Here is a 17,600-nt window from a genome sequence, read left to right as displayed (position 1 = left end):
CCACAAGCACAGAGAATAATTCTCTGACACAAATTTTTATTCATCATCTCCAAACATCAGGAAGTCTTGAAAGAAGTCAACCCTTTTATGGTAAATTTCTGTAATCTTCGTATCTACTCTCAAACCACCTCACATTATTTTGTTTTGTGAGGGGAAAAAAATACTATTAGACTGATTTGTTGTTTTTTTTTTTGATACAAGAAGTTTCCTAATGTCTGCATTTTTTTAAGATCAGATTAATATATGTACTACTATAAGGCAGATCTTGGTAAATATTTCAGGTCTTGACTCAGGAAGTTGAAATGCCTTAGGATTCTGAGTCACAACTTTTAAAATCTTACTGAATTTACTCTAGCAAAAAAAAAAAAACAAACCCAATCAGTTAAGAAAGTGAGGATTATTGGCATTTCCATACTAGTTTAGATCTTATGTCCAGATAATATACTGTTGTGTCATGTACACAACATACCACAGTGGCTAATATACGCAGCCTATCTCCTAACTATCTCCTGTATTAGGCTTTATATTGGCTCTATCTAGCTATCTGTTTATCTATCCTTATTCTAAATATTGAAAGGCTTAAAAGTGTAAGATTTAACATAAACGATTTGAAGACTTGAAAGAGGCAAAATTAAAATAATCATTTTTAAATCCCACCCCCCTCTTCCTTTTTACAACTAAAGAAATGTCTAAAGCCTTTCTAACACACAGCATTCTTGGCATCAGCAACCTCTTGTGGAAGCAAAATGAATTAGAACTCTTTGAAGGCACTGTTTCTGACCCTCCCCTTCTAATTCCACATCTAACTTAATTATATGTTTTCTTAGTCTGATGTTGAGAGAACAAAAGCACATGGCTCTCCATGATATTATTCAATACTATTCAATGTTACACAATCTTTATCATGTCATTTGTAAGTTGTATGCCAGCCTCCTACTTTTTCTCTACTCCTTATTCATTATGTAACCCAAATGTGATCTTTAGATCTTCTTCCAGAGCAAGGTGAAGCAGTACATTTTAGTGAACAATACAAAAGAAAACAGAATTCCTTTATGAAGTTACCCAACAGTAATTTAACTATTAATAACAACCCTTTAAAACCCAAATATTGCAGTAAGATTGTTGGTGTTGTAGTTTCTTTGCCATGAATAGTTTCTACTGATCCACTCATATATAGCATCAATTTAATATAGCATTAACTTACTTGAGGCCTTCCTGCTCTCCCAATCATTTGCAGAATGTCAGTTTCACTGTACTCTTGGAACACTCCTCCAACATAGTGCATTGTGGATTTTATAACCACCAGATGTGCAGGTAGATTGACTCCCATTGCTAAGGTGCTGGTAGTAACTACATCAGATTAAAGTATATCGATTGCAAGACGAAAAACATCCAAAAGCAGCAAGTAAGTGATTAACTCTTGATTCCTAAGAGCTCTTATCTTCTAGTGAAGGCAGTGGGCATTCTGCACCACAAAGACTTAGACACAGATTGCAGACACTGCACAACAATCTTTAACAAATTACATCCTAGATATTTTTATTTAAACATTCCTTAACATTTGGAGATAATCCAGAATCCAATCCATCTTCAATATGACACATACACATTGAAGAAACATTATTCATATTTCTTGATAGATATTTGAATACAGGCCTGACTACATCTTGCCTTGTAGTGACCAATCTCTTTAAGGTATTTTAAGTGATCAGTCATTAGCATCTTCATAACCATGGTACCAAACCAGAATCACCACCAATACTATCACACTACTTTACCAATACACACGCTCACACAGAAAACCCCAGTCAAGTTTGTGGCAAATTCTCTCACACTCATGTTTTCTAATTCACTTTCTCTAACAAATATATGGGGTGGCAGGAACTGAACATGGAAAAATACCTATAAAAGCCAAATGATAAAACTACTGCTCTAGGAAAACAAAATAGCAATGAATTTTTCAGTTCTTTTCTGAAATAAAAGCAGAACTAAAATTCAGGTGCATCAGGAAGGAAAACTTTAGTTTAAAGACATATCCACCCCATCGTGTGAGAGTATTATGTATTATGTTTTGTCATACTGTGTTGGTTGCAAAATGGGATATTTGTCAAAGCAAAATGAGCTAACCATAAAAAAGTCCAAAGAGAGGTTATTTACAGTGCAATCATACTTCAGTCCATATAGGTGTATGTTTATACATACATGTATGCACACACACACTGTGAGTATACATACACTCTATTTCAAGACCAAAGAATTTTTCTCCTTTGCAGTATCTGTGAAAGGTGTGTTTAAAACTCTCCGTCAGATATATAAAGTGGAATATGCCCCATACTCTTTCAGTTTCCCCTCAGTTGTAGTAATGTAATTCTAGTATCTCAGAAGATTCCAAAATATTCATACAAACTACAAATTTCAAATGACTAAAGTACCAGTCAGCAACCTTGCATTCTTTCAGTGGCAGCCTACATACACCTTCATGGTGTGCTCAGCTGTGGCACAGGTTTTCAGAGTTATTTTTGCAAAAAGCAATTGTCGAACCAGTCTCCTGAGAATGCAGAAATGGCACTGCAGTTGGCAAAGCCATACGCAGTGCACCAGGCAGCCAAAGTACAGTAGATTGCAGGGATGCAGAGACTTTTTAATGTCATGGACACTGCAACTCCAGCAAGGTTGCCAGGTCACAGTAAGGGTATGTACCTTAAATTTTCATAGTGAGTCATGACCATTGGGTAGAAAAGAAAAAAATCCATGAATCTTTCAGTGTTGTGCAAGAACCACACAGACAACTCCCAGAGGGTCTGAATTTTTTTTACAGAAAAAGAAAGCCTGGATGAAATGAAAGCCTCATGACTCAAACAGTTACCTTCTCATCTTGGGTAACAGCAGATGGAATACTGAGGAACCTCCCCATCAGTCGAAACACCTTGCATGGGAGTTTGAACACAGTAGCCTGTCAATCCAAGAAGCATAAACCTAAAGGATTACCTTTATGACTGTATTTTAACATGTATCACTGCTGCAAAGGACACAAACAAAAAACATGTGAACTCTGGGGCAAGACACACTAGCAGAGAGTTTCACCTCAACAGGATGGCTCAGTGGTATGAAAAGGAACTGGACATTGGCAGACCTATATAGACATATGAGGAAGGATGACCTCTATGTATACTGTAAAGAAGAAAAGTTCTATAGTCTTCAGTAACAGTGTGTATGCATACTCACAGGGTGAAAGTGTATCTAAAACACAAACACCTCTTTATCTGGATTTCACAAAGTAATAATTCCAAAGGTTAAACAAACCATAGAATCATAAAATATTACCACTTCCAAACTGCAGTCCTCTCAGGATACATTAACAGCATTTTGACTTTCAAAGTTACGTTTACTTACAAAGTACTGGTAAGTCTCCTGCAGTAAAGGCTCCTTCAATTATTTTTCTGTCAGATAACTCCATACCCGCATGATGATAAGCCACACCATACATTAAAAGATCTGATAGTAAAATAATTATAATAATAATTACAGTTATGAAATAATACTACTCAAGCAAGTATTCATTCACGAAGCAGAGAAGTAGTAGGTTATATTTACCTCTCAGTTTGGAATCTTTCAGCGAATTTGCAGACCTCTGTAATCTATGCAACACACATAGAAAAACCAAAATACTTAAAATCACAAACCACATTCACTAATCTAAATGCAATATACAAAGACTAAGTATGTTTTTAAAATGCAAAAATAAAGCTTCACATGAAACTAGATACACCATTAGCTCGCCTAAAGATTGTGAGATGTATGCCTTGACATGTACATTTTTTACATACTTTCCCATACTTCTACTGCATTTGTGCTTTTTAAGGATGTTCACAGTTTCCAATTACATGCTAGACTATCAAAAGGACATAGTCTTAAAATAACATTTAAAGAATATATTCTTTGGATATTTTCAACCACCACCTTTCCCATCTTTGCAAAGGGAACAAAACTGACTCTCTGGGGGAGCTGCTGCAGCCTTTCCAGGTCAGTTATCTTTCCACTTCACAACGTACAATCTAGATGTTGTTCACATAACACAAAGAAGACTATGTCTGAGGTCCAAAATCAGGAAGTAGCTCCTGCAGCTGCCAGGACTAAGCAACCCTGAAGTAAATAATAACTAATATGGGTCAGGGCTGCATTTATTAAAGGTTCCTGATAATGCAAAGACTTCTTACAGCTTAACTTAAAACACTAGTAAGACCACATCCAATTCAACTATTCAAATGCTTAACCTTTGCAATACAAGGCTTTATAGGTCCATAGCAATTAACATCTGTATACTTAGAAGGCAGCTTTCAGAAATAACTGAATGCTTGTATGAAGTACCCTAAACATCCGAGAAGCAAATAAAACTTCCCAAGAAGTGCCAGTTTACCAAAAAGAATCAACTGTGAGGATGATTTTGTTGCAGACACTCTTCTGCTAGAAACTGTATTAGTTCAAAAGCTTTCTTCACAGAAGTCACAGGTTTACTAGAACACGCAAACACTTATTAACAACTCAACATACAAATACCTTTGTTTCTGTTCTCCACTCAGTAGAAATTTAGCATCTTTTGCAAGAACAGAAGCAGCCTGTTGCACTCCTTTTCTTGTGGCACAAAACTGTAAATAAAAGGTTTTTTTTTTAATCAATACTTTAAAAGAAAGAAATAGTTTCAAATGTGATGAAGGGAAAAGCTGTTATACCACAAGTGCTGGTTTTTGTTCTGAGTATGCTTGTATAATACTAGCTATCTTGTAGTTAAGAGTTAAGTCAAATTTGAATTCTGTCTGATTGTCACTGCATGGAAAACCAAGAACAATTTTGCGTAGCTTGACTGGTCGTTGATCCTCATCTATTTTCAGGCATACAGCTGGCATCTTACTATCTGAAAGCCATTCTGCAATCTGTGAAAAGAAGAAATAGAACAGAAATGAAAAATTTCTGCTTCTAATCTCCCTGTGCTCTAACTGCATCACACAATAATTAACTTAGCTTTTGTCACATGTAAACTATTAATACACTTGACATTGCTTTTATCATTAAAAACACAGGTGAATCGCTGCTATCTACAGGACCAATATAACTTGTACTGAAATCTCAAGTCAGTTGCGAGTTGTACTTAAAGACAAAAAACACAAATCTAAAACTGAAGCATGTCCATACTTGGCTAATAATTCCATATGGTTGTAGGTCATGTGGTACATTAACATCTACCTCACAGGTGCCTTCAGGTGACAGCTTCAAAATGACACAACTCTGTTATCAATCTGAATTTATTAGTCCAGATAAGTTTTATAAAATACAACTACATTAACTCAAAGTTAAAATGTAGCTCTTACATCTTCAGCATTTGGGATTGTTGCAGAAACAGCTACAAATCTCAAGGGAGGAACAGTGTCATGATTCTCAAAAAGATGCCAAAGAGAAGACTGAACAGTCTTCATCCGACTGACTACCACTTCTAATGTTGCACCACGGCTTTCATCCTTTATAACATGCACCTATTAGGAATTTTAAAAGATTTGCTAAATACTTGTCCAGTTACAATTTATACATGTGTTAAATAAATGTTATATTTTTAAGTTCCTTTTATCTTCAAGAAGAAAACCAGTGCATATGAAACATTAATTTTCTTACCTCATCAATGAGAAACAGTCGTACAAGCTGGACTACAGAGTTGTCTCTCCACCTTCTAGTCATGCTATCCCATTTTTCCTAGGAGAAAAAAAAAACCGTAACAAACAACAAAAGGCAAAAGACGCTTGAAAGGCCAACATATGCCAAAAGTACAGTACAGGCAGACATGCCCAAACTTCAATTAGTCTTGAAACAAAATCAGTTTAATTCAAGCTAATGCCATGTTTGTTTCATCTGGCACATGATTATATTACTAGCTGTTGTTTCTATGAACTAATAGTATGCACAGCAGTGTGTGAGCAAGTATAAGGATCATAAAAAAAGAGCAGTCCTACTAGAATACAATGAGTAGACTACTACTGTCTGCTTATTCTAATTTTTGGTAAGAGTTGAGACTGAAACCTACAGGTGTAGTAATAATAATGTCAGCGTGATGTATTTCAAATAAGTCATCCACCATTGTATCTCCTGTCAGTTCCTTGCAGCTGAGTCCTATAGGTCCAAATTTTTCTTTCCAACCATCAAAACGCTGACTGCACAGAGCTTTTATTGGAGCCACTAAAACCAACACAAAATAATCAATGTTATATCAGGTAAACCAAAGCTTCAACTGTATTGCTAAAGATGCTAAATGCATAGATTTTTAAGATGTCTTCTTGAATCTAATTTCCCTAATTTTCAGCTTTGCTCCCAGAACCATAAAATTTGTAACTGATATTAACTTTATTATCCTATTCCATGTGCACAAATTGGTGTTGAGCTTTGGTCCCCAGTTCTTCCCCATCAGCAATCAGAAACAGAACCCTTTTACTACAGTTATTTATGCCCTTTCTTAATCCTAATTTTTTCCTCAGTCCCACATGGAAACAATTACTCAGCTACCAAAGGTTTTCTCACACATGGAAGAAACCACAGGAAAGACATCTTTTCCAAGAGAAGATCATACAAATACCAACCTTTTGCCAGTTCAGAATGATTTGAACACTCTGTATTCAGAGAGGAAAAGGGTCATAAGTGAGAAACCATCCATGAGCAAGAGACAGTATGCTAGAAAAAAATCAAAATCTATCTAAACCAGATGTACAGTTAAACATAGTCAGCACCAAGCAGCTAACAAAGCAAGTAGCAACTAACATGGCAGGTAGCAGTTCTGATGCTGGGCCTTATAAAAACAGACTCCTAGAACAACCTATTTCTTCATAATATTTTTTTTCCACTGGACACTTACTATGTTTTGCAGATGGAAGTTGATTCCTAGAAATCAGAAGTAATTCTCTAGACAGACTAATACCAGCAACACATGTAAGTCTATATTGGATGGGTAATCTATACAGAAAATGCAGTGATTTAAGTAAAAGAAGTGATCTACACATGATCTGAAAACAGCAGTAATGAAATAGATCTTGCAGTGATCACACACTACGCTATTTAGAGCAACTGGAATATGACCCATCAGCATCATACCAGTTGACAAGTGATTCCCAAAATGAAGAGATTTAAAGAACCAGTTTCTGCTTCAGAAAGAGGTATAAAATCTCATGTCATCAGTGGTCTATAAAGCATGGAAATCACCAGCTCCAGAAAACAGATTAAGCTATGAGAAAGTAACTCAAAATTGCAAAAGTAATGATCTTTTGCTGTGGAAGAATACAAGAAGCTTATGATTGCTCTGGTGACTTCAGTCACCAATCCTCAGCATGTGTTAAAGCTCTTGGGAAACAACTCTAATTTACAAAACTACTGCAAGCTATTTCATACAGATTGGGCCACTGATGAAGTAGGTATCACAGCATGCTCTGGCAGTACAGAATCTGATTAACACCCCTGTTCCAACATTTGGAAAACTAGGTCTCTTTCTCCACCACTGTCAAACCTGGAAAAGTCAGCAGATCTAATTCCACCAGCAGGTAACTGGCTTCCTTACTGAAGTTCCAACCGGACAGTTTGTATCAGTTCTACCAAGGCAATCAAAACCATTACAGTTCACTGAAATGTTTCACCTCGATATGCTGACAGAGAAACTGTAATACATGCCTGCTTGTATACCTCCTGTTTAAAATACACAGTAAATTCTACACTAGCTTTATTGTAAGAACTTGAACACTTTGGAATTAAGATAAATACATCAAGCTGAAACTTTTGTAAATATAAAGATTAACCATTAATAGAAGACTGACAAATATATCACTGTATGTATTAATTAAAACTGGGACAAAGCCACCAATTTCACCTGATTTACGTGTTATGAATTCAATTCTCCAGAAAGGAAAAAAAATAAAAGGTGTTAATGGTTGTGACTATTCTCAAGTATTTTCATTAGTTCCTACACAGATCAATTAAACTCAAAGATCATAGCTTTGTTACCTTTGAACTAGTAAACAGAAACCCTGACAGGTAAATAAAAATGGAAGATTTGATCCTCATCTTAGAGCAACAAGCAGGCATCTGCCAGTAAGAATTTTAGTTTTCTTTGCTTTCTTCTTCCCTTTTAGTGTCTATCTTGCCTTCCTAGATGACAAACTCTTCACAAGATTTCTTTATTTTTATTTGTATAGGCAATGCTGAACGCTACAATTATACAGTGCTGTTAAACACTAGTAAGAGTTACAATGGTATCACACAGAAACAAACCCTAAAACAAACAACTACTTAAAGAATAAGGTAGGCCACAATTTCTTAACATATTTAATTTCCATATAATTCAAGCAGTCACTCTAGATCTCCACAACAGAGAATGACCTTTTCTACTGCTGTTACCAAAAGGCTTAAAGCTGCATAATACTTACTGTAAACAACCTTAATGTTTAGCCAAGGCAGTGGGGCTTCCATGAGTAATCTGGTAATAGCTAGCTCAAACATTACAGTTTTTCCAGAGCCAGTCGGAGCACAAATCACAAAATTCCTATCTGTATACAGAAGCTAGGAAAGAATTGCAAAGTAGTAAATATAGCACAGCTATCCATTGTACCTATTCATACATTCCAAAAGCATTGTTAGGGAAAAACCACACAGGGAAATTATTATTACATTGACATATGTACTCCTCTAAAAATGTTTGCATTAGCTGTGAACTTTATGTTACAGCACAAGAACATCATCTTCTGCCACACACCTGCCATGGAACCATAAATGAGATACTGTTCATCTTAAGGTTATTATGGAATGAAGTTTACCATTCTGCAGCAAACAAAAGAAGCAGTGTCTAGCTTTATATTACATTAAAACAGAATCACTGCCAACATCTGACTGGAACCAAACATAGGCTCATCAGAAAGAGGTATTTTGTGCTCAAATTCCAAGTGCAATTTGTTTGCATTCTGTAATGCAAACTGCAGTCAAAATTGCAACAGTGTTGAATATGTATAATTTTAATAGCTATCATTTTAATAGAATGTTAAGTTTTGAAAACTATTTCCCTGGAAACTAAAACTATTTCCCTGTTTTTGCAGCTTCTGTGAAAGTAAATCTTGGTTACATGCTGTTTCCCATTATTCTAGGGACAGTCACACAAGATTATTTTACAGGCCAATATGATGTATAGCTCTCCTCAGCAAATAAATGCAAATTTGGAAGAAAGCAAAAAATAACCCAAATTTATGCACAGAACTAAAAATGTAGGGGGGTGGAAAGCTTGTATAATAACTCCTTGTATAATTTTAATACAAGATTATTCTGCTCATATAAATACCATTCTTAAAGACTTCACTCTATAATTAGTGGATAAGAAATTAAAACATTTGCAACATCAAAAGTAGCTTGAAAAACACATGCTTATAAATGCTTGTAAATGACACTGGATTTCCCCTAGTGTTGAATAACGATTTCAAATGCTGTGATGAAGGCTGATGGATCATGTATCTCCTCTCTGTGATACCTATAATACAGTCTTTATCTGGTCCCTTTCAAAAGAAGTTCTGGTTTTAAAGAGAGCATAGCTGATACAAGAGGCGTTGGATAAACATCACTTTTCCAAAAGTAAAACTTTCTCTAAAGTTCTGCTTTTCTTAATCTTCCTATGAAAATAACTTTAAAAATATTACTAATCTGTATGCAGAAATCCACACAGAATTCACATCTTCACACAAATTTATTTAAAACTGACAACAACATTATTTAAAAGCTCTTCTAGTCCCTTCTCCCAGCTAAGCACAACCCTGCTCAACTATTCCAGGAGAGGTTCTAGATATATCACAGTTTTCTAACCCCTTTTAAGTTATCTACTTTTTCTAACCCCTTTAAGTTATCTACTTTAACCCCTTTTAAATTTATCTACTAAGTATTACTCTGTACTGCATCTAATGTTTCATACTTACATCATCCAAAGCTTTAGACTGTGCATAGTTGAAATATGGGAACTCCTTAAAAATACTCCTAAATTGGGTTGCTTGACAACATTAAGGACTTTAAAACAGTTGAAAGTCACAAAATTTATTTTAGAACTGTAAATTAATATCTTTCTTATAATTTAAATGCAAATCAAAACATATGCAACAATCTTTCACTGATACAGGCTTGGGAAAGTTTACCAAAGGGCAACCTATTAAACTACTTAGTAGCTTTATTTAAATTCTTGGTGTGCCATATAATTCCACTTTGCCAAAAAAATCCACTACCTATTTGAGAGGTCTCAGGATTATACCAATAATCAAGAACCTGCTCCCTGGCATAGGCTTCCTGGAATGGCATACAATTATGGAGAGTGAAACTGTAAGCGATAAAAGCTTTATTCTACACTGCAAACCAGACATGAGAAGTAAAGCACTGCTGTTTGCATATCTAACGTGTCAATGGTCACATTATATCTGTACTATAGCAAAAATTAATTGGCATAATCTTGTCTGTCTGGTCATAACAGTAGCAAAGAAAATTCACCTACATCAGTGGTTTTACAGATATTTTCCAGTGTCTAATATCATGTATTCATCAAACAACAACATTCTTATCTCAAAAACGATTAAGAGGAAAAGAGAGCATTGTTACATTACACATCCAGTAAGTGAGTTGATCCTTGTCTGGACTTGCATTGAAGCCACAAGCAGGCTAACTGTACCGTCTGATCAGGCTGAGGATGCACACACAGTCAGACATAACACCTCCAATAACAAGAACAATGAACTGCTGAGGCCTCAAATTTATGTTACATTCAGAGACTAAATAAAGATGAAAAAGAAATGGAGTAGAACATGAAACAAAAGCAGTTAAGTATAACCATTAAAAATGGGTGAAGATAAGCAAGTATTACACTAAATAAAATAAGGATTTTTTTAAAAAACTTCTCTAAAATTTCTTAAGTACGTGTTGTATTTTCAAAATGAAGAACATTCACTATGGCAAATTCAGACCAACTGAGTCTTTGTTAATTTTGGAAATTATGACACTTCTTAAAGCTATTCACATGAATTTAAGTTGCCTAAATTTAGATATTTCCTCTTCCTGCTGTTTAACGTACCATTTGACAGCTTACTAGAAACAAAATATTGATGAGACAATGTAAAAATAGAAAAAGAAGTAAACTGACATCTAGAGATGGATGGTTAATTGTGTTATGGGTTCAAGGCAGGGCCAAGAAGGAAAATTATTGTGAAACCTGCTTAAAGAATGGAAATACACTTTATGCACACTACAACATAAATACAGACCTATAAGGAGCAGGTGAAGTTTATTTTCTCCTGAGAAAATGGGAAAAAAAAAAAATTCGGTTTTCCTAATAAGCGTAAATAATAATTTACTCTTCCTTTATTTAAAGTATATGGGGATGTACATGTTTGCATATAAAAACTTGCCTGAAATATATATATTGTGCAAACAAAAAATTTTACATTATAAAAATAAAAGTTTTGAGGATAAATTTCAAATGTTTGAAATAAGAATAAATTTGCTTAGCAATGAATGAGCCGTAAGTTGTCCTATTTTCCTGCTAGCTCTGGAAGTCCAAAGGGTAAACACCTATTCATCATTTGATTCCCAGCATTATGTTACGAATCAAAACTATTACAGTGTAATGCAAGAGCGCCTATGGCTACAAATTAAAACTGTAATTTTGTAAATGTAAAAAGCATTGTATTAAAATCAGTAAATCAGATACAGCAAATAGAAGGATACGTATTTCTGTAACGGCCCTCAAAATTTCCAATTTTCTTCCTGTAACTCCTAAAGAAATATAAGTAGTAAATGTACAAAAAAATCAGATTTGTTTTCAACCAATACCCATGAAAAGTACATTCCTGACCCCAAGCTGTGTGTTCTGTGAGGCACTACAAGGCTATAACAAGGTCCAGGATTTACAGAAGTTGCCGAGAGGACAGGACAAAGAGGTCATAAGCTCATCATCTGGAAAGACCATCTTGGTGGCCCTTTGCTGAACCCACTCCAGTTTAAGGATGTCTTATCTGTACCAGAGGCTCAAAAGTTTGTGCAGTATTTAGATCCAGTCTCAAAAGTGCCAAGAAGGGGATAATCACTTCCCTCAACTTTCCTGGCTCTGCTCCTGTTAACAAATCCCAGGATGCTGTAGGCCTGTGTTACTGCTGATGTTCAGAGAGCTGCTTGCCAGACCCCAGCATTTTCCACAGAGCTGCACCCAGTCAGTCCATCCCAGGGAACCCACAGAAGTTCTTCTCCTTCCCAGGGGCAGGACTTTGCATTTGTTCCTACTGAATTTCATGAGATCACTAGCAGTCCCCTCCCCCCGGACAGACCCCTGCAGTTGCAGCCAGCATGTGGGCAATATGTGACCTGTTAACACTCACCTCTGAGCCCGACCATTCAACCATTATTCTACCCATGCAGTTGGACATCCATTGCTAATCCTGAGTCCTAACTCAGATACGAGAATGTTGTGGAAGACAGTGCTTCTCAGCCATTCTATGAGTCTATGAAAAGTCATACTTAAGTCAAAGTACATGACATCCACTTTTCTCCACTCATACACAAAGCTAGTCACCACTGCTCAACAGGCAGAGAGGAATCATGTTTTCCACTCCTGACCAGCTTCCAAATCCCATCCTAAGCCACAGCTCTGCCCTACAATTTTCTGCTAGAACTATTTTTGTACTCTGTATTTCTGCAGGAGTTAACCAGGTACACAAGGTACATTCTACCAACACAATGAGTCCCTGTCCCAAAAAGCTTAAAATCTAGACGTAAACCACATCACAAAGAAACATTCCATTTTCAAATGAAGATGAGACTATTTACCACATGAAGGAATGAGGCTGCTCTTTCTCAAATTTAGGGGACTGATTTGGAGTGACTTGGCACTTTTGAAAATGTGACTTCTTAAATTGTTTACCCAGCTCATATTAAAACCCAATGCAATTAAGTCACCTAAAAATGCGGTATATTCTTCCAGGTTGAGCCAATTATCTCACCTTGAGCTGGTGGGAAAATGTTCTTCACTCTACCTGAGATCATGGATATCCCTTACTATTACATACCAAAGACAGACAGTGGACTATTTTTCTTGAAAGAGAGTAATAATAGTCACCTGTCATATCCAGAATCTCTGAAGCATTAGGAAATGATTTCATATTCATTCCATTTTTTGATGCAATGTTCCCATTATTTACCCTACACAGAGTTAAATCTGAGTCTTCAGTTATTGAGGAATGATGATTATTTCTCCATAAATCTTCTTTTTTTACTTCTTTCATGTTTTCAGTTGTATTTAAGTAAGTATCAACTCCTTTCACATCAACATAACTATCTTTCAATTCTGTTTTTGTGTGCATATAACCAGGCATTTTAAATAAGCTGAAAAAGATCAAGAATTTCATTAGTTTGTTGTAATGTTACACAGTTTCTCTAACATTTTAAAATTACATCTATTTGTATCAGAAGCAGAATTAGTAAGATACATCCATAAGAAAAGTTTGTCTCTAACTTTAGTTAATGACACCCTTCTACCTAAAGAAGACTCCTTTCAAGATACATTTTAACTTTAATTCCAGAAAGAACCCAAATTAACTGCTTGTCCAGATGAGCTCTGAATTGCAATGAGAGATAAACTGTCAATCTCTGCACAATAAGGAACAATAGAAACACACAGGTTCTGAGCAATGAGAAGAGCTGGGCAGAAGATGAGTTTATCTGTAAAACCTCTCCTCCCAGGAAGCACTGAAGCACATGTTGAGAACTGATCAAGGTATTCCTGGCTGGCAGACCTCTGCTCTGAAATGTGTTGCTCATTACCATGTCAATAAAGAACTCAAAATAGTATTTTGAAAATCCTTTGTTATCTAACAATTTCTTTAAAATTAAAGCAACAAACTTCATCCTTACTTTTCTTATAAAAGAGGATGAGCTCAGGACACATTTAATTACAGTACTGAAACACTGACAAAAGGAAACATCTTTCTTCCTTATACTGAAAAGAACTAGTGACTGGAATCCTGTTTATATACCTTCAATTGAAGGATGTAAAGCTCTCTGTTTAATAAACGTGTCTAAAAGAGTAATATGATTCTGACAGTGGATAAATGATCAGACTTGACTAGACACATACTTTTTTCTTAATGTTGAATGGGCACTCTCGTCATCATCATTACTGTTTTCTGGAAAATTACTTTCTCTTTTGTTTTGTGAAAAATTTGCACCAGGTGGATGAGAAACCCCTGTTCCTGTTTTATTTTCATCAGAACAGAGAAACAATGAAACTATTTTCAGACTTTCAGGACAAAAACTAATTTTCTCTCTTTCTCCTACACTAAATTGGAGCACTTCTTTTTCAGAGGCTATGCCAAACTGAGCTGGTGCTGGTACTGGTGCTGTATCATGTCCTTCCTCATAGGTACTCTTACATTGTTGTATAAACTTCTTATGTTTTCTCTCTCCTGTAAAAACAATAGATTAGTATGCCTATTAATATTCAACTTCCTATTCATACTCATATTAGTAAATATTTTCCACACAGAATAAGACAAATTCATGTCTCTTACATGAACTGATATTTCTATTTTATTGCAAGAAATTTAGTGCATATTTTATGACTCATGCTGATGAATGCAATGCATGTTGTTAATTAAAAAGTTATAAAAACATGGTCACTTTCTATGCCTTATATACAAACTAATGGAGCAAAACTATTCCTCAGAACTACAAAGTAGTTTGTAAGATTGAAACTCTCCACCCTGTCCCAGAATAAAGATGGTCTTTAAAAAAGCTGACAGAGACCAAGCTTGAAGCTCCTACTACAAACAGCCATGAGATAAAGCCTGCAATCTCAAAAGTCAAAATTCATATTGATGGTTTTATAGTCATCTTGGTTAATTATCACATTTTGAAAGGTTAGCTCTCAGTAGGATCTGTGTCCTGATACAGATGCCCAAACAAGCATTTCAGTCAGCAGAAGGAAAGCAGAAATGAGCAATTGAATGCAACAAGATTACAGAACAGCTGTATTACACAGCCTATTAATTTCAGTATCATCCATCTAGAAACTAGGAAAAAAACCCTTCTGTCTTAACAATATAATACCTAAACAGAGACTATCATAAATCAGCACAGCAGCTGAGAAATGCAGAAATCTAGTTAACAGAGATAAAGTAACCAAATTCTTGAAAATAAATTTCCTTAAGGTGATCCTCAATGTCCAGATGGAAGGAATACCTCACTTAGCAGAAAGCAATGGCCAGATTCAAACTTGGTCTTCTGAACAGCAATTTGAAAAAAAAAAAGCCACAAAAGGGAAGAAAGTTAGGTTCAAGCAGTATCTCTCTTCCTTGGGTGGGAGACAGGTTATCACATCCATGTGTTGCATTATGCTCTTACAGCTGCTTTCCACCGTGTTCATGGAACAATGCAGAGTAGCTGAAATTTTGACCATACTTCTTACCTTGCCCACTTCTGAACAGTAATCATGCAGCTTGCATACGCCCAAAGATGACTGCTAACACTCCAAACATATGTAAGATCCTCACCCTCAACTAAAATACATTCTTTGTCTGTATTTACATAGCTAGAATATTCCATATTTCACAGCAATAGAAAAGAGAGGAGGAATTATCTGTAAAGCTAATCATTTCTTAAACTATTAAAAATGAATGTCAAATATAGCTTAGCAAGAATTGGTAAGGTTAGGTTTATGGTTGGACTCCATGATCTTCAAAGTCTTTTCCAACATAAATGATTCTATCATTTTATTGTATGATATTTTACCGTTATGAGTGTTGGCTGTGGTTTTTTCCAGTTCCCTCTGCAACTCTTCTGCAGCTGGAATTTCAGAAATAGACGGAGCAGGTGCAATACACCAAACCTTAGGCTCTTCATTTTCTAGATACCTATTTTTTACACACAAATGTAAAGTCAAAGCATTTTTAAACACCCTTCACAACATTTAGTTCAAAATCACTAATTGTAAACAACCTACTGTTTCTCCTGCTAAAAGATATTCTTTAATTTGTATGATTTTTAATCATAGAAAAATTTAACAGGCAAAACTTCTGCTAACCCATATTTCTTATAACCTAAGACACACCTGCACCATTCAAACTTCAGCGTGCTTGGGAAAACATTTCAAAGTATGGGTTATGAACCCGGAAATTTCTGGCCCATTTCTATTGGTAGACAGAAAAGGGAGTTACAAAAAATTATTCTGCTGTAAAACAATTCAGACTGTGGAAAACAATTATATATATTTAACAATGAAGATTTACCTTTGGTTTTTATCTGGTCTTTCATAAAAAAAATTATCCAGTGAAAAGACCATGTTTGCAGAGTTGAACATTTTTAGATCAAGTATGAAGTTTCTTAATCTGTAAAAGGCAGCACAAGGAACCATGAAACTGAAGTGACTAGAATTGAACCTGTATAAGCAATAGAAATCTTATTAGCTATAAGTGCCAATATTTTATGTTTAGATTATTTTCTTTTAGAGCTCTTGCCTACATCCTTAATTCTTCTAAAAAAAAAAGAAAATCTCTCTCCTGATAAAATATGGATCCTATTACTTATGACCAAAAAATACTGTAGGGAGGCCTAAACAATCTTTACACTACTGATATGTCAGGAGGGAAAAGTGCTGAACAGTGAAGATGCAGATAAAATTTGTGTTATCTAACTTCTAAGAATAATGCTAAGATTCTCTTGTACAACTGCAGACTATTTTTTTTCCAGATTGTTTCTGTTCTGAAGGAAAAATACAATCTGTTTTATGAACATATTCCATCAATTTTTGCAAAACAAAATAGTTCTAATATCTAAAAAAACCCCAACAATCATTTCAATTTATAAGCAAATCAGATTATTTTTTGTAACCCATGTACAAGTTGCTTACTTGGGTAACTGGAGTACGGGCCCAACTCCTTAATGTTATTAGCAGGTTTGTTCTGAAATACCAAGACCTTAGGTTATGTCTAAATTGATCATATACAAGTTTTAAAAATACTCCAGTTAAGTGTTTTTCAATTATAATCAACTCTAGGCATTAGACATGTTTTCTTTATGTATTTGTGATGAGAAGTTTCAGAGCTCTTAATTTTGTTTAAGAACAACTTTATATATCAAAGATCTCACTAAAAAAATACCAAATAAAGAAATTTATGACTCAAAAATCTTAATTTCACTGAAACAAATGGTAAAATATCAAACCAACAAAGTTTACACAACTCAATATAAGGCCAAATCTGGTGTTAAAACAACAAAGCAAAGCTATCTTCTTTACCTGCAGAGATACACCAAAGGCAACACTTCTTTTGTACTCTAGCATCTCATTAGTAACACATGAACAAAGTCCTTCAGAGCACTTTGCAAATAGGATTCAGGTTTACTTAATCACTGCATACTGTCAGCTGAGAAGCAAACATTTAAAAAGCATTTTTTCTTCTACAGAAGCTGCAAAACTTCAAATATTCCAGAGAAGTGTTTCGAATTGAAACCAGAAAACATTTCACAGTACCAGCACAACACAGAGCATGTAATCTAAACTGTCTGTGAGCACA

General features: G+C 35.2%; 1 protein-coding gene across 12 annotated transcripts in view; it reads right to left on the bottom strand.

The window, feature by feature from the left end:
* Positions 1 to 17,000, bottom strand: part of HFM1 (helicase for meiosis 1) — a 109,663-nt gene extending 92,663 nt beyond the window's left edge. For 8 of the 12 annotated variants that reach the window (XR_009745565.1, XR_009745566.1, XM_061465528.1 and 5 more), the window contains exons 1-16: positions 16,937 to 16,990; positions 16,317 to 16,415; positions 15,820 to 15,941; positions 14,168 to 14,495; positions 13,151 to 13,416; positions 11,767 to 11,814; positions 9,978 to 10,048; positions 8,451 to 8,583; positions 6,071 to 6,222; positions 5,665 to 5,742; positions 5,367 to 5,528; positions 4,731 to 4,931; positions 4,558 to 4,646; positions 3,595 to 3,638; positions 3,394 to 3,495; positions 1,205 to 1,350 (exon numbers count right to left, since the gene is read on the bottom strand). Coding sequence is in view for 10 of the 12 variants with exons in the window: in XM_061465528.1 (XP_061321512.1) it covers positions 1,205 to 1,350; positions 3,394 to 3,495; positions 3,595 to 3,638; positions 4,558 to 4,646; positions 4,731 to 4,931; positions 5,367 to 5,528; positions 5,665 to 5,742; positions 6,071 to 6,222; positions 8,451 to 8,583; positions 9,978 to 10,048; positions 11,767 to 11,814; positions 13,151 to 13,416; positions 14,168 to 14,495; positions 15,820 to 15,941; positions 16,317 to 16,387 (2,013 nt within the window). In the remaining 2 variants the exon portion in view is untranslated. Of the gene's footprint in view, positions 1 to 1,204; positions 1,351 to 3,393; positions 3,496 to 3,594; positions 3,639 to 4,557; positions 4,647 to 4,730; positions 4,932 to 5,366; positions 5,529 to 5,664; positions 5,743 to 6,070; positions 6,223 to 8,450; positions 8,584 to 9,977; positions 10,049 to 11,766; positions 11,815 to 13,150; positions 13,417 to 14,167; positions 14,496 to 15,819; positions 15,942 to 16,316; positions 16,416 to 16,936 lie in introns of all 12 variants that reach the window. The other 4 variants (XM_061465527.1, XM_061465531.1, XM_061465534.1 and 1 more) reach the window with 4 other exon arrangements.
* Between the last annotated feature and the right edge of the window lie 600 nt (positions 17,001 to 17,600).

Source organism: Pezoporus flaviventris, unplaced genomic scaffold (assembly GCF_033815535.1).
Source record: "Pezoporus flaviventris isolate CSIRO_AGI_PZ_B2104156 unplaced genomic scaffold, CSIRO_AGI_Pfla_v1 ptg000040l, whole genome shotgun sequence".
In the NCBI taxonomy this organism is placed as follows: domain Eukaryota; kingdom Metazoa; phylum Chordata; class Aves; order Psittaciformes; family Psittacidae; genus Pezoporus; species Pezoporus flaviventris.
Note: the sequence above shows the minus strand (reverse complement) of the source record. Positions and strands in the feature narration are given on the sequence as shown.